This window comes from Heterodontus francisci, chromosome 5 (assembly GCF_036365525.1).
Source record: "Heterodontus francisci isolate sHetFra1 chromosome 5, sHetFra1.hap1, whole genome shotgun sequence".
Taxonomy (NCBI): domain Eukaryota; kingdom Metazoa; phylum Chordata; class Chondrichthyes; order Heterodontiformes; family Heterodontidae; genus Heterodontus; species Heterodontus francisci.
Window position 1 is genome coordinate 98,412,307 of NC_090375.1, and position 27,566 is coordinate 98,439,872.

Consider the following 27,566-nt stretch of genomic DNA (forward strand, 5'->3'; position numbering starts at 1 on the left):
GCTGCCTTGAATTGAATATGCTGACTCGAAAGCCATATTTCAAATGCCCTGATTTTGCCATCAGCAGCAAAGTGACGGCACTCCCTGCTGACCTCAAAGAAAGTGTGAATTTCAGGATGTTAGTACTGGAAGAAAGAAAACTTCATGTTAAGTGGTGTTTGAGGTCATGCAGATGTACCTAAACACTGACAACTGTCCAATGGAATTATGTTTTGACAACACATAAACCCTTGATTACAGACACTAATGGTAATGTGAGTAGATCAACTATTTGTTTTTTATTCATGTTGCACAATTCTTCAGATATTCTGCACCATACAACTAAATGTGCCAATCTTTGTATAACTACCATCATGTTTTGGCAAACTGAATATAGTTCTGGTGTTCTGTTATTATGTGTTATTTTCTAAACTTTTACTAGAAACATGTTTTCATGAATCTTTGTGTCACCGCATGTAAATATAGAATTAAGAGTCTAGATTTTCCAATATGGGTGCAGTTTATGCCCAAATAGCTAGAAAAGGGTTTTCGACAGACTCAGGTGGAAGTGTGTTGATCATACCTCATTTTCTGAGGTCAGTTTACCATCATAATTATGCAGTTTCAGGTTTGGCTTTGGGCAAATGCAGGGAACAGACTAGTGCTGGGAGATGAATGCTGTATGTAAGTGGAATTAAAAGGGAATATGACAATTAAAGGAAAATATCACAATAAGTTGGCAAAAATTCTAAAATCCTTCAGAAGGATTCAAAAGATAGCTCAACCCAGTACCATCCTTTGTCCAGTCAGAAGGAGGAGGTGACAGAGAAGTGACAAACAAATGAAAGAAAAGGAACTGCAAAGTGCAGTTATAACTCTGAAGGCAAGTGATAGAACAACAGTTAGGGGGAGGCGGTGACACTGGACTAATAACCAGAGTCCCAGGCTAATGCTCTGAGGATATGGATTCGAATCTCACCATGTCAGATGGTGAAATTTGAATTAAATTAATAAAAAAATCTGGAATTAAAAAGCTAGTCTAATGGTGACCATGAAACCATTGTCGATTGTTGTTAAAACCCATCTGGTTCACTAATGTCCTTAAGGGAAGGAAATCTGCCATCATTACCTGGTCTGGCCTACGTGTGACTTCAGACCCACAGCAATGTGGTTAACTCTTAAATGCCCTCTGAAATGGCCACTCAGCTCAAGGGTAATTAGGGATGGGCAATAAATGCTGCCCTAGCCAGCAACACCCACATCCCATGAACGAATCAAAAAAGCACGTTTCCAATACCCTGTATGATGGCTGCTGAAAGGGAGATGGCGCTGCATTAGATGTTTACAAGGAAGTTTCTCACTGTGGAACCCCATGGCACCATCCTTGTTAGCATTGCAGCAAGCCTGGAAAAAGATAAAGATAAATTTCAAGCAGCATTTGACTACTACTGTTATTGGATGTGCTGCTTCCATGCTGCATAGCAGCTACAGGTGTCTTACCGCAGATGGTAAGTTCTGCATCTGGCTCACAGATGTTAGAAAGGGTAATATTATTTTAATTGAAATTTGTGGTCGAGACTTAGAAGGCTATCCAAACCAGGAGCATCGATAGTTTAAATGAAATGCAGAATGCTGCTTGCTTTAGGCAGGTGTACAGAAACTGACCAAACCTTACCAGTTTGCATTGCGAAGGACAAAAGGCTTTTCAAACTAAAGAACCTGTTAAAAGCTGTAGGCTTTTTTTTTGACAGATAGAAAGATCACTGGTCTGTGATGAAAAACAACATTTGCAAAGCTAAAGAATATTTAGCAAGAGGCCCAAGGGCCATAAATGGGGTTAAAACCAATAAATAGCCATACTTCAAAGCTTTGATGCAAAGTTAGAACCTTAGTGAAACTTCATGTTTGATAAGTTGGATAAGAAATGAAACTGGACACAAAGAACATGGAGTCATAATGTCTGTTCTGGAGGGGGAGGGGGGAGGGTTGTAAAACCCAACCACAGAGATAGAGTCATAGAGTCATAGAGTTATACAGCACAGAAACAGGCCCTTTGGCCCATCATGTCCATGCCAGCCATCAAGCACTTATCTATTCTAATCCCATTTTCCAGCACTTGGCCCATAGCCTTGTATGCTATGTCATTTCAAGTGCTCATCTAAATGATTCTTAAATGTTGTGAGGGTTCCTGCCTCTACCACCGCTTAAAGCAAAATGTTCCAGATTCCAATCATCCTCTGGGTGAAATTTGTTTTCCTCAAATCCCCTCTAAACCTCCTGCCCCCTTACCTTAAATCTATGCCCCCTGATTATTGACACCTCTGCTAAGGGAAAAAGTTTCTTTCTATCTACCCTATCTATGCCCCTCATAATTCTGTATGCCTCAGCCCCGTTCAGCCGTCTCTGCTCTAAGGAAAACAACCCTAGCCTATCCAGATGGAAACATAGAAACATAGAAAAAGGTAGCAGGAGTAGGCCATTTGGCCCTTCTAGCCTGCTTTGCCAATCATTATGACCATGGCTGATCATCCAACTCAGTAACCTGTTTCTGCTTTCTCCCCATATCCTTTGATCACTTTAGACCCAAGAACTATATCTAATTCCTTTTTGAAAACATACAATGTTTTGGTCTCAACTGCTTTCTGTGGTAGCGAATTCCACAGACTCACCACTCTCTGCACACAATATTCCAGGTGTGGCCTCACCAAGGCCCTGTATAATTGCAGCAAGACATCCCTGCTCCTGTACTCGAATCCTCTCGCTATGAAGGCCAACATACCATTTGCCTTTTTTACCGCCCGTTGCACCTGCATGCTTACCTTCAGCGACTGGTGTACGAGAACGCCCAGGTCTCGTTGCATATTCCCCTCTCTCAGTTTATAGCCGTTCAGATAATAATCTGCCTTCCCATTTTTGCTACCAAAGTGGATAACCTCACATTTATCCACATTATACTGCATTTGCCATGCATTTGCCCACTCACTCAACTTGTCCAAATCACCCTGAAGCCTCTCTGCATCCTTCTGACAATCACCCTCCCACCCATTTTTGTGTCATCTGCAAATTTGGAGATATTACATTTAGTTCCCTCATCTAAATCATTAATATATATTGTGAATAGCTGGAGTCCTAGCACCGATCCCTGCGCTACCTGACTAGTCACTGCCTGCCAGTCGGAAAAAGACCTGTTTACTCCCACTCTTTGTTTCCTGTCTGCCAACCAATTTTCTATCCATTGCAATACACCACCTCCAATCCCATGCACTTTAATTTTATACACTAATCTCTTATGTGGGACTTTATCGAAAGCCTTCTGAAAGTCCAAATAAACCACATCCACTGGCTCCCCCTCATCAACTCTACTAGTTACATCCTCGAAGAATTCTAGTAGATTTGTCAAGCATGCTTTCCCTTTCGTAAATCCATGCTGACTCTGCCCGATTCTACCACTGTTCTCCAAGTGCTCTGCTATAAAATCTCTTATGATGGACTCTAGAATTTTCCCCACTACAGACGTCAGGCTGACTGGTCTATAATTCCCTGTTTTCTCTCTACCTCCCTTTTTAAATAGTGGGGTTACATTAGCTACCGTCCAATCTGTAGGAACTGTTCCAGAGTCTATAGAATCTTGAAAGATGGCCACCAATGCATCCATTATTTCTAGGGCCACTTCCTTAAGTACTATGGGATGCATACCATCAGGCCTTGGGGATTTATCGGCCTTCAATCCCATCAATTTCCCCAACACCATTTCACTACTAATACTGATTTCTTTCAGTTCCTCTCTCTCTCACTAAGCCCTGTGTTCCCCAACATTTCTGGTATGATGTTTGTGTCCTCCTTTGTGAAGAAAGAACCAAAGTATGTATTTAGTTGGTCAGCCATTTCTTTGTTCCCCATAATAAATAATAAAAGATAGGCATGGCTGATCATGTTTAAAAATGCTAATTCTGCTGACTGAAGTGGTGCACAGAATCTTTTGAAAGTCATAAGAAATTGGCAAAAGCTGACATTAATTGATGTCGTCAGAGTTTGTCTTTTTTTAAATGCAGAGCAGCTGATTCCACAAGCTAGTTTTACCGAAAAAAAGTTTAAGAAACATGAAACTTATCAAGATGGGATTTAACCCTATAGTTTAAATAAAGAATTCAAAATATCATTGGACAATTGTAGCTTAAGGTGGATTTTGATAGGACAGTACAATCCTGTCAACGACATGTCCATGCTCACCTTGGAAAGACACAAATAAAGATCATTGTAAAGAGTGATTCAGGGCTACAGCCAAGCAACTTAGTCAGTTGCTGAAGAGTACGATCAACAAGAAGTGACCGTTCACCGGGGTGATTGTATGTACAACCTCTTGTAACGTATTTGTGACTAACGGGGTGTATTGCCTTGCTAATGGGTGTATTGTATTGCTAATGGTATTCCTACCAATCTTAGTGGAGACTTTAGTGTTTAATTCTGGGCTTTGAGTGTTTCTCGTAATTCTCATATTCGAACCATAGAGTAACTTGTCAAGGGTAGAAGGTTATGACTTACACAAATAACTGAGACACCTGTAAAGACAGTTCACACGTTCATCACTTTGTGGGTGTCCCGGAATCTGCAGATGTGTTGTGTGTCATCTTGATTGGTTGGGCTAATCAGAGTGTGCTGGCTATTGACCACATTGGCATGCCTTCTTTCATACAGCGTCACCAGAAGTATGCTTCCTGAGGAAGCATCCAACTTTACACTTAATAATGGTTAAAAATATAAAAAAATGGGCAGCCCGACACCAACCCACCTACTTCCAGTTTTAAAGGAGACGAGTCGGGAGCATCGACCGATTCACTCTCGGGATGTGGGCTGTCCTTAAGATAGTTTAAGGAGGCTGTGTGCTTCCATGTGAATGTTGCTTTTATTTTTACCACCTGCAGGCTGCGTTTCCCGGGCTTTGGAAAACCCGACAACTGAAGGGATATGTAAAGTGCCAGATGGAACAGACAAGTGCCTTTAGCACTGTTTTTGAGCCAGGAGGAGCAGGAGTGTTCCTCCTGGTCCAAAAAGCAAACCTGCAATAGGTTAGCCTAACATCAGTAGCAGGCAAAATGCTGGAATCTATTATTAGGGACATGATAACAGGGCATTTAGAAAATCATAATGTGATTAAGCAGCGTCAACATGGATTTATGTAATACGTCAGAGTTTTTTTGAGGATGTAACTAGTAGGATGGATAAGAGGGAACAAGTGGATGTAGTGTATTTGGATTTTCAAAAAGTATTCAATAAGGTGTTACACAAGAGATTATTACACAAAATTAGAACTCATGAGATTGGGGCTAATATATTAGCATAGACTGAGGATTGGTTAATAGACAGAAAACAGAGAGTAGGAATAAACAGGACATTTTCGCAGGCTGTAACTAGGGGTACCGCAAGGATCACTACCAGGTCCTCAGCTATTTACAATCTATATTAATGACTTAGATGAGGGGACTGAGTGTAACATATCCAATTTGCTGATGATATAAACCTAGGTGGGAAAGTAAGTGGTGAAGAAGACGCAGAGAGGCTGCAGAGAGATATAACCAGGTTGGGAAAGTGGGCAAGAACATGGCAGATGGAATACAATGTGGTGAAGGGTGAAGTTATTCACTTTGGTAGGAAAAATAAAAAAGCAGAATATATTTTGAATGGTGAGGCTGGGAACTGTTTGCATTCAAAGGAACCTGGTTGTCCTTATACATGAATCACAGAAAGTTAACCTGCTGGTACTGCAAACAATTAGGAAGGCAAATGGTATGTTAGCTTTTGTTACAGAGATTGGAGTATAAGAGTAAAAAAGTCTTATTACAATTATACAGAGCATTGGTGAGGCCACCCCTGGTGCACTGTGTGCAGTTTTGGTCTCCTTACATGCCTAGAGAGAATGTAATGCAGGTTCACTAGTCTGGTTCCTGGGATGAGGGGTTTGTACTATGAGGAGAAATTCAGTAGATGAGGCCCATATTTCCTGGAGTTTAGAAGAATGAGAGGTGATCTAATTGGAACATATAAAGTTCTTAAGGTGCCTAATAGGGTAGATGCTGAGAAAATGTTTCACCTGATTGGGGAATCTAGAGCACAGGGTCACAGTGTAAGAATAAGTGATCGGCTATTTAGGACTGAGGTGAGGAGAAATTTCTTCACTCAAAGAATTATTAATCCTCTGAATTCTCCATCCCCTATATTCTAGACAGAGGTCAATATATTTTTGGGTACTAAGGGAATTAAGGAATATGGGGATAATGCAATAAGATAGAGTTGCGTTAGAAGACCAGCCATGATCTTATTGAATGGCGGAGCAGGTTCAAAGGCCCAAATGACTTACTCCAGCTTCTATTCTTATGCTCTTATGTAATTTCCACTTCCCCCACCCAACCAACTGCCTGACCCCCATGTTCCCTGCAATTTGACCGACCACCCCCCTGGGATCTGTCTGCCACCCCACCTCCCCCCACAGTCCCGATGATTGACTCACTCAATTACTTATCCCCTCACCAATGACAGATCCCTGGCTATTGCCTGGAGCACTAGGCCTACCCATCTGACAGCCAGCCAGCCTTCAATCTGCCTGACTGCAGATGGTAAATGGAAATGAAAAAAAATAAAATCAGATCCTGACGTTAAATACAGCAGGCCCTCTGGAATCCCGTACTTTCAGATTTCCCGGCTGCTAAACCTCCCCAGCCCCATCCATTCCTGCCTGTTTGTTATTATCAGGGCCCAATTCACATAGGCATAAACATGACTGAATGTTGTACATGTTCAAATCTTAGGAAAAAAACAGGCAAGACATTCCTGACCATGTTTTACTATTTAAGGGAATTTCCTGCCTATTTCAGACAGGGTCTTGCTTTTCCTGATAAAGTAAACACCAGAAATAGAAATGACACATAACAATGGGTAAAGATCCAGCATTCCTATCAGGATATAAATTAGGCAGACCTGAAGGGAAAATTCAGGCTAATTCATTTGTTGTGAAATGTATCAATATGGAAGGGATGAGTGAAAACATAATATATAATAAAGAAATCTGTCAATTTGCTCTAAGGCATTTAAATCGTGTTTTATGTAAGATAATGGCAGGATTTTGCAGTCAGCGGTGAAGCAAGGGTGTTCGCTGCTGGCCACAAAGTAAGTCTCACTGAGAGATCTAGCAATCCCTCTGGCAAGAATTTCACCTCTATCGCCATGCAGTGCCACTGCAACTGATTGCAGTGTTCTTTAATGGGCATTCCCACTGACTCCAAGCAACCAATCACATGAAAGGATTTTCACAGGCACCCAAACAGGGAACAAAAAGCAGGGAAATAATGTCACTTAAAAAAAAATCTTTACATGGAGCAAATTCAGTCTTGGGACATACACATTTGGGAGGAAATTTTATGCTCTCTGCGCGACACCCAAATTAAGTCCAGGGTAGGATGGCAGTGGGGGAGGAGGGGGGGTTCCCCGCCACTTGGCCGCCTCCACCCAAGTTAAGTCTGGGGCAGGAAGGCCCATGGACGGCCTTCCTGCCCCACCATCAATTGAGGCCCTTAAGCGGGCAATTAATGGTCAATTAAGGGCCTCATCCTGCCACTGCCGGTATTAGCCCAGCTGCAGGTAGGCCTGTTACCACACGGGGAGCATGCCAAGCAAACCCATGTGGGTTGCTTGCAGACTTCGGGCAAGGGGGTCCCTTGTTAAAAGGCAATTAGTGCCTGATTGACGGATTCAGCATGGGGAAGGGGGTGTCCACTGAGTGCCACCCACTCTCCTTGCTGCCGACACCCCTACACCCACCTCCCCCATGACCTCCACCCTGAAAAACCTTTCCCACCCTGACTCACCTATGGCTTGGGCCCCTTGTCTCCAGTGAGTCCAGTATTGGCAGCAGCAAGCGCCTCCATTGTGGCGCTGCTCAGTGAAAGAGCTCAGAAGGCATGACTTCTGTCACCGAGGTCCTTAGTCCCAGGGAAGGCTCACGGTCAATAGGCAGTGGGAGCAGATGGCTGTGGAGGTCAATGCTAGGAGTCAAGCCCCGAGGATCTGGATGTAGTGCAATAACCTCATGCGAGTCGTCAAGGCCAGTGAATACATCTTCAAATACCATATCCTACCAACTGCACCACTAGCCTCACACAGTGTTCAATTCACCACACCTCCATCACTCATCTACCAACAATCTCTGTCAATCAGGACTCATTGCAGCTCAAGCAGCAGCCACCCAACATCTGAACAGTGGAAGCTCAGACTGCTGTCATGCAAGGTTGGATTGCTGGCATCATGACTGTGGATTAATGAGTTCAAAGGAGCTTGCAGGGTGTCATAGCAGTCCATCAATTTGTTCTCCAACAGATTACTAGGATTGCTGAAATGCTGCCCTGGGAGAGTGGCAGTGGCTCCATGGAGCAGAAACCTTTTGTCCTCTCTCAGGATGATAGCATTCATCCCTTTACCCCAGCAACCTGCCACTGCCTATGCTGTTGCCTGTCAGCCAGCTAGCCCAGACTGCTGCCACCCATATTGAGATGGTGCAGTCTTCAGCCAGGCTTTCTAGGGCCAGAGCTGCCCAAGGTCGGTCTCCAAGCTCATCTGTAATCTCCTCCTCTGAAAGTCAGCCTTCCACCAGCCACACTGCAGCCACAGGGGTATCACTTTTTTGGAGCACTAGGAAGACAGGCACTAAGGGAATGCACAGGGCTAATTAGTTGATTTTTTAATGCAGTATGGCATGGTTTAATTAAAAAATTTGATTGGTCAAGTGGATGCTGTGATAGTCAGTTACAGAGGAAAGGAAAGGTGTGGAACTGTCGATGAATGGGGAGTTGGGGTTGTGGTTACTGGTGCTGCACTCAGATTTGTTGTTCACAGACAGCCCAGACAGAAAGGGACTGTTTAAGTTGCCTCCTCCCTTCCTCTTCCTGCTCCTCCTCATGCTCCTGCTTCTCAGCTGCTGGTGGCAAGGGCTATCCCTTCATGATGGAGGGGTTATGCAGCATGCAGCAGACCAGCACGAATCTTGACACCTGCTCTGCCGAGTACTGTAGGGATTGTTACGACCGCAGCGGGAGCAACGCACTGTGGATCCAGCCCCATCACTCCACAGGTCACAGTATATTATTTAAGTTTTCACACCCAACCGGAAAACAGTCAAATTAAACACTCTAGTAATCCCTGGAATAAAACAGAACAAACCAGGTATCTTTAGAGAACAACAAATTAACTATATATTAAAAACTAAATCTTAAGCACCATTAAGATAATCCTATGTCTAAAGACCTAATAACTTCTTATTTAATCTAACTTTCCCATTCACACACATACACTCAAAAATAACAGCAGATAACCAGTTTTAAAAATGGTGTTTTTAAAAATTAGCTGTTTCTTTATAAATAGCTGTTTCTTAAGAATAAATAAATAAATAAGTCTTTGTGGGTTACATGCCTGATGAATGAGGTATTTTAATGTGAAAATAATCAAAGGCCGCTCGAAGTCTTCACTTGGATTTGATGAAGCAGTATGTGTTTGATAGGCATTCAAACTCTTTGGCTGTGGCAGGCATCAAACAACAGTGAATTCCAGAAAATACAATCAGTCAAGACAGATTCAATCTTGAAGCAAATACTTCCTGGCTTGGAAGTAAAGAAAAGGAGTTCTGCAATACAAACGGTCTCTTAAAAGAAGGCCTTTTTTTTCTTTTGGCAATTAATTCAGCCTGTAGCTCCTTACAGAATTTCTGCTGAGAGAGAATGTACAGCTCTTTTCTCTTCACTACACTACGCTGGAAAGTCTCTCCGAACAAAACTGGTTCGGACCAGTTTTTGCCAGTTTTACACACAGTTAAGTGAAAACATTATACCAAGTGACCTCCCTCTCCTGCTGTTGCCTAGGGTAACAAGTGCAGTTGTGGCACACTGTCCCCAGAAATTCATAACTTCTCTCCCTGTCTTCTGAGAGCACTTACCTCTTCCTCCTCCCTCTTCTAGTAGCTTGTCTTGCTCTCTGTGACCTCTGCTCAGTCTCCCAATTATATAGCGAATCCCTACTAGTGTTCCCATGTCTGGGAGAAACTGCTTTGTGCAGAAGCCTTGAATTTATCAAAATGTCCTTCAGCACCTGCCATGAGGACCTTTGCAACTTGAAAGAACTATGGAAAGCAGCAAAACCTTGTAAAAGTCGCTACAACAGCCAGAAGTAATCAACCAGCAAACAGCAGCTAATGTGTAAGTAGTTGATGATCCTTTTAAATAGCACCGGTGGAAGTTCCTTCCTTCTTCTTAACACATGTTCAGCTGTGTGAGGTTAAGGGAGGGCATTGGCTGGAACATTGAGCTTCAAAATGGCAGCATTGGTGTCAAATCAGCTTTCCATGCTGATTGACATCACGAGCTGCTTGCTCTGGATACTTCCAGTGGATTGTAGCTATGTACATGCTAATGGCCTCACCAATATGGTGGATGATGCGAGTTGCCCCAAAAGTGTGCATGCACACAGCAGACACCATTTTGGTCCCCGAACAGCATGAGTAGCATCCGAGCTCAATTTTGCACCCCTTAACTCTCCCTATGGCAAGTTACCCTTTGCCGCCGCAATATTGAGGGTAGGGTCGAGTATAAGCTTAGGAAGAGTACAGAGTGAGGGAATTAGTGAGTCACTGATTGGAACTTGGAGAGCCCTCCAAGTGAGGAAAAGAAATATAATTGCATACAATGAATTATGGAGCAGCATCTCTGACTGGAACAATTGCCTTCCCTATCTATGTACGGCAAATACTTAAAACAGATAGGAGAAATGAATTAAAAGCAGAGCAAAAACAAAGGGCCTGAAATTCCTGGGGCTGAAAAGGGTAGAAAGTCTGATTTCTGCCAATGGTGACCAGGAATCAGGGGTGAAGTCCAGTTTTGCCAAAATCCTTCCCAATTTGCTGTAGTTTTTTAAAATTCCTGAGGGGCCGGGACATGGGTGGATTTACTTCAAGGAGACACATCTTGAGGATTTTTAAGGCTTTCTTGGGAAATTTTATCTAGGGCATTTCCTAATAAGTCAAACGGAACCAACACCTGTTGATAGCAAGCAATTGTACCATGATGGGCCTAATAAAGACCCCCAAATTCTTCTAGAGTACTGTAATCAATTCCAAAGCAGATTATTTTAACCAGCCCTGGAAGCATAATAGTCTAGTTAGGAGTGAAGAATGTTTTCTTCATGTATTTTCTGCAGCCTAGAAGGACCTAGGGACACTTCAAGTAGGACAAATGTGGGCATGTCGAGGCAAACATTGCTGAAGTGCCCTTACATGTGTCTTTCACTTGTCCTAGTTACGTACACAACCTCACTTTCAGGATTTGTGATTGGGACTCTGGCTTTGGGCTAGAGCAGTCAGAAAATCAGCTCAAAAAACTTGCACTGATGGAACAAACTCCTGGGAATTTCAGGGCCAAAGACCTTAAAAGGTACAGAAATGTATTATTAACATAACAAAGATTCCTAAAATATTTGAAAAGTATGTAGTTTACTTACAGCTGCTCCAGTGACACGAGCCCGTTAAATGCTTGCCTGTCAATTGTACGAATATTGTTCTTGTACAGGTAGCTGAAAATAAATCAGAAATTGAACCACAGAAACATTGGTACAAAAGAACCCATTTGGTCAATGTTGGTGCCAGCTCATCTGCCATAGTTATCTGCAGTAATTCAATTTATCTGTCATTTCCCTGTTTTATTTCTATTTTTTTCCACACAAGTCTCTATCTAATTTCTCAGCATCCTCATTCTGACTATCAGGAGCCCTTTCACCCATAGCTCCATATTTATTCCACATTGCTGTGCAATATATAGCAAGCCACAATGATGTATGAGGGGTTCACTGGTCTGTGTTGCAGGAAATCACCAGCCCTGGTCATTCATTTGTATCTCTGCTTCACAGTCTTTTGGTGTGTTTAATGTTAGTTTTTGTTGCTGCATGGACCTCATTATACCTGTCTTCAGCAGGTGTATGTGAAAGCCCCACACTTATTGTAAACCAGGGATGTAGTGGGTTGCCTTGCTCTGTAAGGGTACTAAAGCTGCACTTTTTTCATGATCAAACAGAAGATTATTGTAAAATAAAGGTGTTATGACTACTTATAGGAAAGTGTGCACTAATCAGCACAATCTATGCAAATGGCACAAACTAGCCACACCTTGTTAAGAGGGAAACCTTGTGGTTCATGAAGTCTTCTCTACTATGGACTGTACACACAGGGCTATGGCTGTGTAATTAATGATACCATGGGCTTTGGGAAATAGTGTAACCCAGGCAAAATCCAGGGCCCTTTTCTGTTGTTTCTGGTTGTTCATTTGGAAATTGATGGTGTTGTTTGTTGTGGCAAACGATGCAACAATTATCTGCTTTATACTTGAATGGACTGCAGATTGTCTAATGTTACTAATATGCCCTGTGGGAAACTGAGAGGAGCCTAAGTCAATAACCTAAATGTTGCTGCTTGATGCAAGCACATGCCAGGCATCTGGTCTTCCCCCTCAAAGCAACATACAAGCTCCAGAGATGCAGCTAGCAGTAGCTTCCTCTCAGTACCTAAGTTTCCATGACAGGAGAGTTAATTAGGTCCCCTGACACTTTTGTAACATGGAAACACTCAACCACCTCTCATGATAATTGTTCTTTGGTTACACTTAAGAGGCATAATAGAATAGGAGAAAGAAAGGCATGTTCAGAAACCCAGGGAGAGTGCGTCCAAGACCAAACGTTAGACAGGTACTCTGCCAGCACAGCAGTGGTGAAGAGATAGTGTTGGGTGTGAGCAGCACATATGTGGAAGCTGATCCACTGTAGACGGTGTTGCCAAGAAGCTGCATGCAAATGAGATAGACAAGGGGGACAAGAATAGATCCTTAGATGGGTCTTGCTGTAATGGTGTAGGAAAGGAAAAGAAGACATTACTGAAGATACTGTGGCTCTGATCAAACAGGTAAGAGTTGAACCAAGTGAGGCAAGTCCACTAAGTTGAGAATGGAGAAGAAGCATCAGATGAGGATGATGAGGTTGATTGTGTCAAATGCTGCAGAGAGGTTAAGGAGTACAAGGAGGAATAATGAACCACTATCATAGTGACAGAGATCATGACTTTTGTTAGGGATATTTCAAGGTTGTGGGTGTGGTGGAAACCTGGTTGAAGCAATTCGAATGGAGTTGCTAGAGAAACGAGCATGAATTTGGGAGTTGACAACACATTCAAGGGCTTCTGAAAGGAAAGAGAGGTTAGACATAGGATGGCAATTTTCAAGGACAGAGGGTTCAAGGGTGCTCCTTTAGAGGTGGTGGTGGGGGCTGGAAGTGGCGATGATTTTCATTTTGAAAGGGAGAAAACAGTGCTTAAGGAGAAGAAACTATTTACAAAGTCAGCTAACATGGAGATCAGGAAGGGAAGTTAAGTCATCAGCAATTTAGTGTGAATGGGGTCAAGGGTAGCAAGGAAGTGGCTTTCATGAACAAGATTTTCTTGGAGAGGGCATGGATAAAAATGGAAGGGAACTAGTGAGACAGTGTTGGTTAAGTGTGAGGGTAGGGAGCTCTGGAGAATACTTGGTTCACTGGGCAATGGATAGGGGAAATGCAGCATAGGCTTGCATAATTCAGCATGCAGAATGGATGGTGTCTATCTTGGTGAAAATAAAGTCCATTATACATATCACCATTCCTTCATTACTGAGTCAAAACTCTGGACTTCCCTACCAAACACCAGTGTGGGAGCATCACAGGATTACATTTGTTTAAACAGCTGAATGCGGTTAAAGTACTGAGCAGGTTCCTGAAAGAAGTCCTAAAATGTTTAGAACATTATAAGAACATAAGAACTAGGAGCAGGAGTAGGCAATTCAGCCCCTCAGGCCTGCTCCGCCATTCAATACAATCATGGCTGATCTGATCTCTGCCTCAACTCCACTTTCCTGCCCGTTCTCCATAACCCTTCAACCCATAGCTGGAGTACAAGGGAGATGTCATCACATGCAGCAGTACAAGCCATGTGGAAGGAGTTGGCTGTGGCTATGGACCCTTTGAAATCTGCAACCCAAGGACCCCTTTGCAGTGTCAGAAGAAAGTGAATAACCTCAGTAGATCAGCAAGGCAAGAATGATTTCAGATTAATAACAGGGCGGTTAAACTGAATCACAAAGAAGAACATACTCAAGAAATGCCCTTTGAAATATCCTATGGTACCATGTTCCTTATCCCAGAAGCAAAGTCACTTGGTAGCAGTCATGCTAAAGTTTTCTATCCTATAATGCACACTAGCACATTCAAGTCTCACAACTTAGGCCCTTGTTCCTTACATCTATCATTGCCACCATCCAATCCCTGAAACCTGACTGATTATATAAGCACTTGTTCAGTATGCCCTGAAAATCCATAGAATTTATACCAGGTAATTTCTCCAGAGGCGCCCTGATCTATATTGGCCTTGTCAGAAATGTCTGGTGCTGCAAAAGCCATCCTCCAAATCATAAATTTTGGGGCCAATGATTCTAATGCTGATAGGCCCAGGGGAATATCTGTAGAAGGCAGTAGACTGGGTTTGAATGGTTAAGTTGTGGGGATTACATTTTTCCAGTGGTTTTCTTGATAAGCTTTCGGAGTCAGGGTGACATACATTCTACGAAAGGCAACATAATTTATGGTTTATGGAAGAAGCAGACTTGTTAAATAAATGCCTCCGTCTTGTTTCCTGTTTTGGGTTCTAATGTTGATGTGATCAAAGGAAACCGAACTGATTTAATGTACCATTGAGCTATTGAGAATGCTGGAATTGCCTAATATGAGGAAGGCACATGCTTCCCATGGCATCAACTGGAAAACCTAATTGATTCATTACAATTTCATCAAATTAGAGAGGCACCATCATGGATCATACCACAGGAACCAGCTTCAATGAAGAACGAAACAAAGGAACATTAAGAAAGTGAGTCAATGAGCAGAACATCAAATAAATGGTGTGATCAACAAACTTAATAATTAAAGCAAAGATCATACTGGGTAGATATCCATGTTTTAAATTTATGCACTAGAAATCATTAAAGAAGTTTATATACCAATAAGTAAAAGTAAGCTAGAGGGAGGTAATTGTAGCCCTGGTCACAGCAAAGCAGCTGGAAGGAGCACGTCAGTAGGCTGGGCAGGAAGAGTCAGAAACTTGGCCACAGAAAGTGAATAACAGAGAAGAAGCATAGAACTTTAGAAAAATAAAAGAAACCACAAGAGGAAATAACTGTTCTGGTCACTACAGCCCTAATTTTAACCGAGCCTGTCCAGCAGGAAAGGAGCAGATTCAGGTGTGATGCCCTTTTTCTGCCCCACCCAATTTTATGCCATGCTGAACTCAATAGAGTGTAAAACCGGGTGGGATGCAAAACAGGCATCCAATCCAAACCAAACCTGACAGCTAGGTTAGGTTACAGTCAGGGTTTATGTGTAGCTAAATTGTAAACACATTTGGCCTGAATTTCCATGAGTGCTCTCTTACAGGTGCTTGGAGGAATCTCCAGGGAAACACCTTAAAAGGCTAAAAAGGTAGGCAGGAGATTGCGAGAACGCAGCAGAAACCCAAAGCAATTAGATTTGAATGCATGCATTAGATCTTAACCCAGAAGACAAGAAGAATCAGAAAAAGAAAACGGCAGAGGATAAGCAAAGATACTATGAAGAAGAAAGACAGAAGCAACTTGAGGGAGATCAATAAATTATAAATAATATGATATAACTTCAGATTTAAAAAGATTGTTATGCAAGCTCGCAAAACGATTAAAATATTATGCAATTAGTTTTGCTGTTTCCATGCCTTCTACCTTGTTTCATTTACACTCATGTATGAGGCACAATTTTTGTGATCTACTGGGCAGAACATGCGCCGTGGAAGCTCCACTCACTCAAACCTAATGGGTAAGGGGAAGTGGCCCAAAAAGGGCAGTGTTAAATATATTTTTGTGCATCCAGGAGAAGCAAAGGTGATCCTCCAAGTTCCACAAGAATAATGTGGGCCACTGTCACCCTGAGTTTCTCTCCATCCATAATTGCACACCACGCAGATTCATCTTTTTGTCAGGCGGGTCAGCCCGGGGTTACCCGATATTGCATCGGTCTGGAGCTGGCAAATTGAAGAGTGGTGTTCATATAATGGCCACAGCTTACTGATGTGATAATAAGGCCCAGCCCTAAAATTGGACCAGACCATCTGCCAGCATAATCAGACAGATAGCTATCGTGCTTTGCTGGTCAATAGTCAAAATCAACACAATATGGAGCACTGAAATAGGTGGCTGGAAGCCCACACGTATAATGACATTAGCATTCAAATTTCAGCACTTACAGGTATTTCAAGTTGTCCAAGTCCTCAAATGCTTTTCTTGGTATTCTCTTGATTTGGTTATTGTTCAATAATCTGCATACATACATAAAAAAAATCTTGATTTTCACAGCATAGAATGTGTCAACAATGAGGAACATTCCCTTTATAAATAACAGGTTCATGTTACACATAATACATGGAAAAAATCTTCCCCTTAGAGTAACTCAGTAGTTAGGCATATTTTTTCTGAATCCATGCCAGTAGTGAGTACCTCATCCACTGCTGCTGCATATTGTGAAATTGCATAAGGCTGAAGTACTCACTGCTGGTGTGAACTCCGAAATTTAATCTTAAGAATTAACTCAGTGATTAACTTATCTTTGTATATAAAGCCTCAGACGTTGATGACGTTACATTTGGTGCCTATGAATGTCTGCTGACACCTGAAATGGCTGCCACCAATACAAATCTATATTTTATTACTAGACATAAACAGTACTTTGCTATGAAGGACAGACTGGTATAGATTTTTAACTTGCCAGCCCATTTTAGAAACCACCTGATTTTTATTTCAACTATTACACCTAGGGAGCATGTTGAAAATCCACCTCATTGTGTCTTGGATCATCACTCTAGCAAAGCTAGCAGTTGGCAGTCTTAAAAATGAAGCCTGATGGTGAGTCACACTCTTCAATATTTGAGGTTATCAATTTGCTGTGTTCCCATGAACTTTGTTCAATCAAGGATAATGTAGGTTGAGTCAAATCTTTCTTCTCACGTGAAAAATGTATATCCAAACAAATCTCAGCTCGCTTTAGTTTGATTACCTTTGTGAATCCTATTCACTGAACTGGGAGTACATACAATAGTCACAGGATCATTTTCAGAGTAGTAGTTGACCCACAGCTCATTGGATGGTGGAAATAGTGAAAATGGTGACCATCTCTCAAGAAATTTAATTTCAGATGAAAACAATTTTCTGCCATTTTACTCCATGATAGTGCTTCAGTAGCTGAGCTCATTTAACCGTATGTGTTAAATTCCAGAAAGTTTGGTTATGGAAGGATGATGCTGGAGCCTATCTTTGCTCAGTTTCACATTTATTGTACAGATTAAAAAGAATTGCAAACAAGTAGCTCCTCACTCAAAACCTCCACCATTAGTGAATGGCTCCTTATAAGTGCTCAGGACCCCAATTAACACCCTCCACCTGCATTAAATTAAATAATTGATACACAATTAACAATATGTGCAGAATTGCCACTCCACACATTATTTTTCCCTTTCCCCCTCAAACCCCCACAAGCCATTGTCTATCTAGATATGAAAAAGCATGCACTGTTGCACATAGCATTGATATGACCACTTTATGTCATTGTGGTAGGAATCACATTCAATTACAGTTTACGGAAATGCCGAAATGGGAACATGACGCTACTACATAGCAGAATGTTTTCATCATTTGAAATTTAATTTATCCTGGCCAAAATACATTCCTTCCTCAGGCACAGATTAACTAGTCATGAACCTCATTTGCTATTTTTTGGACCTTTCTGTGCATAAAATGACTGTAGCATTTGCTGACATAATGACAGTGGATTAGATTTCAAAAAGTATTTCATTGGATGCTAAGTATTTTAAGGTTTCCTGAGGACATGATGAGACACAATATGAATTAAAGTTCTTTTCTTCATTTGCTAAACTAGTGACATGGGGATGAAATTCATCCTCAGTGGGAGTGCAAGATGGACAGCAGCAGACTGGCTGCCATTTTCCTTTCCATCCGTTAACACCCATTTTATATTGCAGTCAACACTGAAGGTTTGACACAGTGCTAACCAACTGTTGTTCACTTTCTTCTTTTTCTTATCACTTGAGATAATCAGATGAAGGAAGCAATTTTAATGTATTTGTACACAAGGGACATACCGTGTAATTTTAAGGGGCCTGTGGTGATGGGCTGGGAGTTGGGGTGGCAGACAAAATGGTGTGGGGTAGCGTCAGGTGGCATGCGGGCACTGTGGCGGACAGGAAGTCTGCTTGGAGGTCAATTGAGTCACTTAAGTGGTCTATTAAGACCCACTTAAGAGTTGCCCCTCACCTCCACTGGCATTTAGCCAACATCAAAAGCATCAGCTGGTGGTGAAGACACCACCAAGTGAAACCTGATGGACCCCTAGCAAGCTCGGGGTGGGGTGGCAGCAAGGGAAGGCCTCATGATTGGACACCCTGTAGCCCATTGAGGACCTCCCCCAGAAGCGAGGGCCCACCCTGACAGACTTGTCCTATTCTCAGTAACGACCGCCTCCCCCTTCTGTCTGAGTCACCCCAGTGGGCCCAACCCCACTCATTTGTCTTCTGGGGCCTCGTTGCTGCTCTGGGCCTACTGCAATTCCAGCAGTGGCCACTGCTCCCAGTGGTGCTGCTGGAACCGCTGAGCTGCCGGCCCTCTGCTTGACTGGCAGCTCTCGGGGTGGGATCTTGTCCCTTAAAATGGACAGCATCCTGGATGGCAGGCAGTTAATTGCCTGCCCACCATTAAATTCAGCTAGGATTCCGATAAGGGGCCAAGGTGGGGTCTCCCCCTGCCTTTCAGCTTGTCGGTGGGATCCCTGCTGCCAAAATAAAAATCCAGCCCAGTGGGGTGAATTTTATGCTCTGCCCTGCAGCATGTTCGGAGGTGGGTGAGCATGTAAATCGGGTGGAATCGTGGCGGGGGGCCCCCGCCTCCAGTAAAGTTAAGTCCCTGAAGTAGGCAATCAATGCCCAATTAAGGGCCTCATCCCAGCGTCGCAATTAACCATGTGGTGGGCAGCCCTGCCGCTGCACAGGAAGTACGGTACAAAAAACTGTGTGGGCTGCTTCCAGGCTCCAGGGTGTGGGGGGGGGGGGTGGTGCGGTCTCTCGTTAAAAGACACTCAATACCCGAAAAAGGCATCCGGCATTGGAGAGTGGAAGGATGGCTGAGAGCCACCTCCCTGCCCTTGCTGCTGACCCCTGCTACACACCCCTCCCTTGTGACCCCCACCCCACACGACCCCTTCTGCCCTGACCTACCTGTGGCCCGGGTACAGCGCCGCTCCAAGGCCTTGGGTGGGTGCTCCATCAGCAGCAGCCACCGCCTTCACAGTGGCGCTGCTCAGTTAAAGAGCTGCCAGCTTCTGATTGGCCAGCAGCTCTCAGAGGGCGGGACTTCCGAGACTGGGGTCTTTGATCCAGTGGAAGGCCTGCTGCTGTCCACTTAAGTGCCTTGATTTGGCGGGCCTCTCACAGAAGGGGCGACCCGGGGTTCTCGGCGGTGCATTTGCCGAAGGTTGAGATCCCCGTCGTCCAGATAAAATCCCGGCCACCATGTGGGTTGGTCAGCGTTCAGCCATCATCATCTACAGTTCCAGCAGTGGCCACCACTCTCAGTGGTGCTGCTGGGACTGGAGAGCTGCCAGCCCACTGATTGGCCAGCTGTTCTTGGAGGCGGGTAGCTGTCCATAAAGGGGACGGCAGCTAGAGGCCTGCTACCCAACCCGAACCCGACGGGACCCGACGACACATGTCGGGTTCGCGTCGGGTTGGGCCCATCTTCCGGATATGACTTTCGGGCTCGGGTCGGGTCGGAACGCGCCGAGTCCAGGTTGAGTCGGGTTAGGTCATTCAGACACACATGGTAAGTGCTCTGCTGGTAAGTATTAAAAATAAAAAACTTACCTGAGCAGGGAGTCCAGGACGAAACTGAGTCTGCGTAGTGAGTGAGTGATGTCACTATGACGTCATCATGCATGCACTGCAGCTTTGTGGAGCTTCCGAGTGGGAAGGTAAGTAAACGGATGGTCGGGACGGGCTTGGGGTGGGTCGAGTCGGGGCAGGTTCGGGTCGGGTCGGGTTGGGCTCCGGCAAAATCGGAGGGACTCGGGCCTTGTCCGCTGTGGTTCAATCGGGTTCGGGTCAGGTTCTTTTTTCCTGACCTGAGCAGGCCTCTAACGGCAGCCCCGATAGCAGACAGTTGCCTTTGCTGCCATTGAATGTCAACTGGGGTCCAACAAATGGCCAAGGTGGGGATCCCCCCTCTCACCACCCCCCACACAACCCCCCCCACCCCACTTTCTGGCTCATCACCAGGACCCCCTCCACCAGAATCAAATCCAGCGAACTAAAGCTGATTCATTGTTTCATAGAAAATATACTCAATCATATATTAGTTCTGTTTTATGTTGCTTTAAGTGGAAGCTGGAAAACATAATTATGTCAATAACTTATGCTCTTTATCTATTTTCCTTAATATTATGCCCAGAATCATTGTTATTTTCTGAGGAACAGATATATCTGTGCAAAAAATTATTTTCTCATTATCCCCATTTAAAAAAAGGATATAAGTTTTGAGTTCTTTGAAGACATGCATCTTCAAACTTCAGTATTGCAAATATTGAGAATTTGAGAAAAAAGTAGAGTAAGACTGCAAACTCACTGAAATGAATACTAATGTGGATGATTTGTGAAACTATCAAATATAAATTCTGGTATGCAGACATGTAACTGGTGAAGAATGTTAAAATTGCTCTCAGACAGGACTTTTTGCAGAATTATAATCTGAAGAAAGGGACAAAGAAGGCTATCCTACATTATTGCAGGATGGTCTTCAGAGGGCTTGAGAGCTTTGATTTTGAACAGTTAGATCCTACAGCAGTAAATCAGAGGTTTGCTGGTTTCTAGTAGTGTGGTGAATAGATCAGCCAATGTGTTGAGAAAACTTTAATCAGCCAAACTGCAATGTCAATGTGCCTGTGGGTAAAACCAAGCTGCATTTCATCATGCTGAGGTGTAAATAAGGATCAAAAAAGTTAATCTTCGCAAACTCAATTTCTGAGCAACTAAATAAAACAGAACTATTTCAAGGAATTACATAGGAACATAGGAAGATAGGAACAGGAGTCGGCCATTCAGCCCCTCGAGCCTGTCCCGCCATTCAATGAGATCATGGCTGATCCGCGGCCTAACTCCATATACCTGCCTTTGGCCCAGATCCCTTAATATCTTTGCTTAACAAAAATCTATCTATCTCAGATTTAAAATTAACAACTGTTCTCGCTTCAACTGCTGTTTGTGGGAGAGAGTTCCAAACCTCTACCACCCTTTGCGTGAAGAAGTGCTTCCTAACATCTCTCCTGAATGGTCTGGTCCTAATTTTTAGACTATGCCCCCTAGTTTTAGAATCTCCAATCAGTGGAAATAGTTTATCTTTATCTAGCCTATCTTTTCCTGTTAATATCTTGAAGATTTTGATCAGATCACCCCTTATCTTCTAAATTCTATTGAAAATAGGCCTAATTTGTGTAATCCCTCCTCATAACTTAACCCCTGTAGTCCAGGTATCATTCTTGTAAACCTACATTGCACTCCCTCCAAGGCCAATATATCCTTCCTAAGGTGTGGTGCCCAGAACTGCTCACAGTACTTCAAGTGGGGTCTAACCAGGGTTTTGTACAGCTGCAGCATAACCTCTGTGTCTTTATACTCCAATCCTCCAGATATAAAGGCGAGCATTCCATTAGCCTTTTTGATTATTTTCTGCACTTGCTCGTGGCATTTTAAAGATCTGTGCACCTGAACCCCCAAGTCTCTTTGGACATTCACTGTACTTAACCTCTTCCCATTTAGAAAGTACCCTGCTCTATCCTTTTATGGTCCAAAATGGATAATCTCACACTTGCCCGCATTGAAAACCATCTGCCACAGTTTTGCCCACTCACCTAGTCTGTCAATATCTCTTTGCAATTTTATGCAATCATCTAGACTGCCTACAATGCGGCCTAACTTTGTATCATCAGCACATTTGGATATATGACTTACTATGCCATCATCCAAGTCGTTAATGAATAATGTAAATAATTGAGGCCCCAACACAGATCCCTGCGGGACACCACTAGTCACATCCTGCCAATCGGAGTACTTACCCATTATCCCCACTCTCTGTCGCCTACCACTCAACCAACTTCCTAACCATGTCAATAATTTGCCCTCAACTCCATGGGCTTCTACCTTAGTTACCAATCTCTTATGTGGGACTTTATCAAATGCCTTCTGGAAGCCCATATAAATAACATCCATAGACATTCCCCTATCCACTACCTTAGTCACCTCTTCAAAAAATTCAATGAGATTTGTCAGGCATGACCTTCCCATCATGAATCCATGCTGGCTGTCCCTGATTAACTGAAATTTTTCTAGGTGTTCAGTCACCCTATCCTTGATTATAGACTCCAGCAACTTGCCCACCACAGATGTCAGGCTAACTGGTCTGTAATTTCCTTGGTTCCCCCTTTCACCCTTAAAAAGTGGAGTGACATGTGCAACTTTCCAATTCAGAGGGATCACTCCTGAATCTAGGGAACTCTGAAAGACGATAGTTAGGGCATCGACAATGTGCTCCCCTACTTCCTTTAACACCCTCGGATGGAAACTGTCAGGTCCTGGGGATTTCTCACTCTTTAGTTCCATTAATTTCCTTGTTACTGATGTTTTACTTACGTTAATTGTATTAAGTCCCTGTCCCCTATCGGCTATTAATTTTTTCAGGACTTCCGGCAAGTTATCCTCCTTTTCAACTGTAAATACTGAGGCAAAGTAATTGTTCAACATGTCTGCCATTTCCTCATTATCAATGACAATATCTCCATTTTCAGCTTTTAGTGGGCCTACATTGCCCTTGACCACCTGCTTTCCCTTTATGTAACTATAAAATTTCTTCTTATTGATTTTGATGTCCCTTGCAAGTTTCCTTTCATAATCTCTTTTAGTAGCTCTTATAAGCTGCTTTGTGACCCTTTGCTGGTCTTTGTATCGATCCCATTCGGCCGGATCTGTGCTGCGTTTTGCATTTTTGTAAGCCATTTCTTTTTGTTTTATGCTATCCCTAATCTCTTTAGTTGTCCATGGCTGTTTTTTCTGTGAAGTGGAGCTTTTTCCTCTCAGGGGTATATACTGACTCTGTATTTTTAAAAATTTTTCTTTAAATATTCTCCACTGTTCTTCAGTCGTTTGACCCATTAACAGATCTACCCAGTTTACCGTGGACAGTCTCTGTCTCATCCGGTAAAGTCAGCCTTACCCAAGTCTAAAATTCTAGTAGCTGATTCGTGCTTTTCACTTTCAAACGCTACCTTGAATTCGATCATGTTGTGATCACTATTTGATAAATGTTCACACACAGTTAGGCTACTAATTAAATTTGGCTCATTGCTCATAACTATATCTAATATTGCCTGTCCCCTTGTTACATCTGGGACATATTGCTGTCGGAAACTATCCCGGACACATTCCAGAAATTCACTACCTTTCTGAATTACATTTCCATTCTGATCAATGCTGAGGTTCAGTGAAGGATAAACATAAATATATTATTTTACAAAGTATAAAAAGCATGAAGTATGAATTAATATCTAAAACTAGGGAAGGACATTCAGTGTATTTCACCCATGTTAACCAGAAACCATCAACCATACCCACCTTAGGAAGACAACCATTCCAAGAATGTTAGGACCTGCAAAGGTTTCCCTGGCTTTTCACTGACATTGGCACAGATGCACATTCTACATTACTGGATCGCAGTCAGCAGTGGAAGCAGGAGTTTTTATTCTGGGACCTTCTGGCTTATATGGTTTAACAACTTACCAGATTGAGCATTCATTCACTATGCCATTTGGGAAATAGTGCCATAAACTTTCTAATGCTTTGCTTACTAGGACACAAGGAGCATGGCAGCATAGGAGGGAAAAAAACCCCTAGGTGTACATAATAAATGGTTCTTGCAGATCTAAGCATTTCTGACAAATGAAATTGAGTGAGGTATGAAGCGATATTGATGTATTCTTCCATCTGTTATCAGCCTGACAATGTATTCATTTAAGAAGATAGTGAAAGAGAAATGGTAAAGAGTTGAACTGCTGGATGAAATGGGAAAAACATCACAGATGTATAGGAATTTGAAAGATTTGAGCAGTCAAGGAGGAAGATCTCCTCTGTTACCTTTTGTAAACTGTAACCACGTTTACAATAAATATATTTATGAGTTTGTTGTAAACAAACAGGAAATCTTTCTTTGTGGCTTGTTTAATGATAGAGTGTAATGCTTTTAGAGTGCAGCTGGTATGGTGTGGAACACATGGAGAATGCAGTGCATAGAAAATAGAGTGTGTGGCAAATGTAACACAGAAAATGCAGTGTATGGAGATTGTAATCCATGCAGAGTGTAAAGGATGAAAGTGAATGTGCAGACAATGCAATGTATGGAAAATGTAACATCGGGTTTGTAGTGTATTGTGAGCGCAGCACATGGAGTGGCAGTTGGTGCCGTCCAAGTGCAGTGTATTGCGTGTAGGGTGCAGTACATTGACAGTATAGTGCATAGATGAAATTCTGAGGCTTTGTTATTGATTGTACCCAAAAATAACAGAACAGGAAACTAAATATATTATACATGATTAAAAATTCTATCTTGTGTTTGGAAAATAGAGCACAAGACTTAGAAAATGTAGAATGGGAAAAAGGCTGTTCCACTTTTTAAGCCCACATCTTTCAACAGCACATGCACAAATTGCACTGTCTTGAAAACAACTCAAATTATTATAGGGACAGTGCTTCCATGAAAAAGTTGTTTTCCAAAACTTCCCTGGTTTAAAAAGGGAAGTCTCACAGGCTGTTTTGTTGAGGCATTGCTTGTTTAAGCAACTAAGAAAAGCAAATAATCATAACATAGGGACAGGAGAACGCCATTCAGTCCATCAAGCCTGCTCCACCATTCAATACGAGCATGGCTGATCATCCACTTCAATGCCTTTTTCCTACACTATCCTCATGTCCCCTTATGTCATCGGTATTTAGAAATCTGTCAATCTCTGCTTTAAACATTCTCAATGACTGAGCTTCCACAGCCCCCTGGGGTAGAGAATTCCAAAGATTCACAACCCTCTGAGTAAAAGGGTAGCTAGGGAGAGAGTAGGTCTCCTTAAAGATCAGTGTGGTAACCTATGTATGGAGCCACGGGAAATGGGTGAAGTCTTAAATGAATACTTCTCGCCTGTATTTACCGTGGAGAAGGTCATGGAAGCTAATGACCTCAAGGGAGGGAACAGTGATATCCTGGAGCATATCAACATTACAAAGGAGAAGGTGTTGGAGGTTTTGAAGTGCATTAAGGTGGATAAATCTCCAGGGCCTGACCAGGTGTATCCTAGGATGCTATGGGAAGCAAGGGAGGAGGTTGCTGGGGCCCTGGCAGAGATTCGTTAGCCACGGGTGAGGTACCGGAAGACTGGAGGATAGCTAATGTTGTGCCTTTATTTAAGTAGGGCAGCAGGGATAAGCCAGGGAACTACAGGCCGGTGAGCCTTACATCAGTGGTGGGAAAGTTATTGGAAGGGATTCTGAGAGACAGGATTTATATGCATTTGGAAAGGCAAGGTCTGATTAGGGATAGTCAGCATGGCTTTGTGCGTGGGAAATCATGTCTCATGAATTTGACTGAGTTTTTTGAGGAGGTGACCAAGAGGATTGACGAGGGCAGGGCGATGGACGTTGTCTACATGGACTTTAGCAAGGCCTTTGACAAGGTCCCACATGGTAGGCTGGTCCAGAAGGTTCGAACACATAGGATCCAGGGTGAGCTAGCCAATTGGATACAAAATTGGCTTGGTGATAGGAGGCTGAGGGTGGCAGTGGAGGGTTGTTTTTCAGATTGGAGGACAGTGACCAGTGGTGTGCCGCAGGGATCGGTGCTGGGCCCTCTGTTGTTTGTCATATATATTAACGACTTGGATATGAATGTAGGGGCCATGATTAGTAAGTTTGCAGATGACACCAAAATTGGTGGTATAGTGGACAGTGAAGAAGGTTGTCTAAGGTTACAACAGGATAGAGATCAACCATGAAAGTGGGCAAGGGATTGGCAAATGGAATTTAATGCAGGCAAGTGCGAAGTGTTGCATTTTGGGAAGTTAAATCAGGGCAGGACATATACAGTGAATGGCAGGGCCCTGAGAGTGTTGTTGAGCAGAGAGACCTTGGGGTGCAAGTACATAGTTCCCTGAAAGTGGCAACACAGGTTGACAGGGTGGTGAAGAAGGCATATGGCATGCTTGCCTTCATCGGCCATGGCATTGAGTACAAGAGTTAGGACGTCATACTACAGTTGTCCATAACGTTGGTTAGGCCGCATTTGGAGTACTGTGTGCTGTTCTGGTCGCCACACTACAGGAAAGATGTGATTAAGCTAGAGAGGGTGCAGAAAACTTTCACAAGGATGTTGCCTGGTTTGGAGGGCTTGAGTTACAAAGAGAGATTGGATAGGCTGGGTCTGTTTTCCCTGGAGCGAAGGAGGCTGAGAGGGGTCATGATAGAGGTATATAAAATTATGAGAGGCATAGATAGGATAGATAGCCAGAGTCTGTTTCCCATGGTCGGGGTAACTAAAACTAGAGGCCATAGATTTAAAGTGAGAGGGAGGAGGTTTGAAGGGGATCAAAGGGGTACATTTTTCACACAAAGAATAGTGGGTATGTGGAATGAGCTGCCTGAGGAGGTGGTGGAGGCAGGAACAGTAGCAGCATTTAAGAGGCATCTGGACAGGTACTTGAATGAGCAAGGCATAGAGGGATATGGAATTAATGCAGGCAGGTGGGATTAGCATAGATAGGCAATGTGGTCAGCATGGACGCGGTGGGCCGAAGGGCCTGTTGCTATGCTGTACGTCTCTATGACTCTATGACTAAAGACATTTCTTCTCATCTCTGTCCTAAGTGCCTTCCCCCTTATTTTGAAATTGTGTCCTCTGCTTCTAGACTCCCCACCCAGGGGAAACATCTTACCTGCATCTACCCTGTCTATCCCTTTAAGTATTTTGTAGGTATCAATGAGATCACCTCTCATTCTTCGAAACTCTAGAGAATACAGGCCCAGTTTCCCCAATCTCTCTTCATAGGACAGTCCCACCATCCTGGGAACAAGACTGGTGAACATGGAACTCTCTCTGTGGCAATAATATCATTCCAAAGGTAAGGGGACCAAAACTGCACACAGTACTCCAGGTGTGGTCTAACCAAGGTTCTACACAATCGAAGCAAGATTTCACTACACCTGTACTCAAATCCACTTGCGATAAAGACTAGCATACCATTCGCTTTCTTAATTGCTTGCTACAGTTGCATGTTAGCTTTCAGTGACTTTTTGACAAGGACACCCAGGTCCC

At 43.2% G+C, this 27,566-nt stretch overlaps 1 protein-coding gene across 1 annotated transcript in view; it reads right to left on the bottom strand.

Moving 5' to 3' along the window:
- Positions 1-27,566, bottom strand: part of LOC137369572 (peroxidasin homolog) — a 705,658-nt gene that overhangs the window by 322,239 nt on the left and 355,853 nt on the right. The window contains exons 3-4 of the mRNA XM_068030861.1: positions 16,355-16,426; positions 11,512-11,583 (exon numbers count right to left, since the gene is read on the bottom strand). Coding sequence (XP_067886962.1) covers positions 11,512-11,583; positions 16,355-16,426 — 144 coding nt within the window. The remainder of the gene's footprint in view (positions 1-11,511; positions 11,584-16,354; positions 16,427-27,566) is intronic.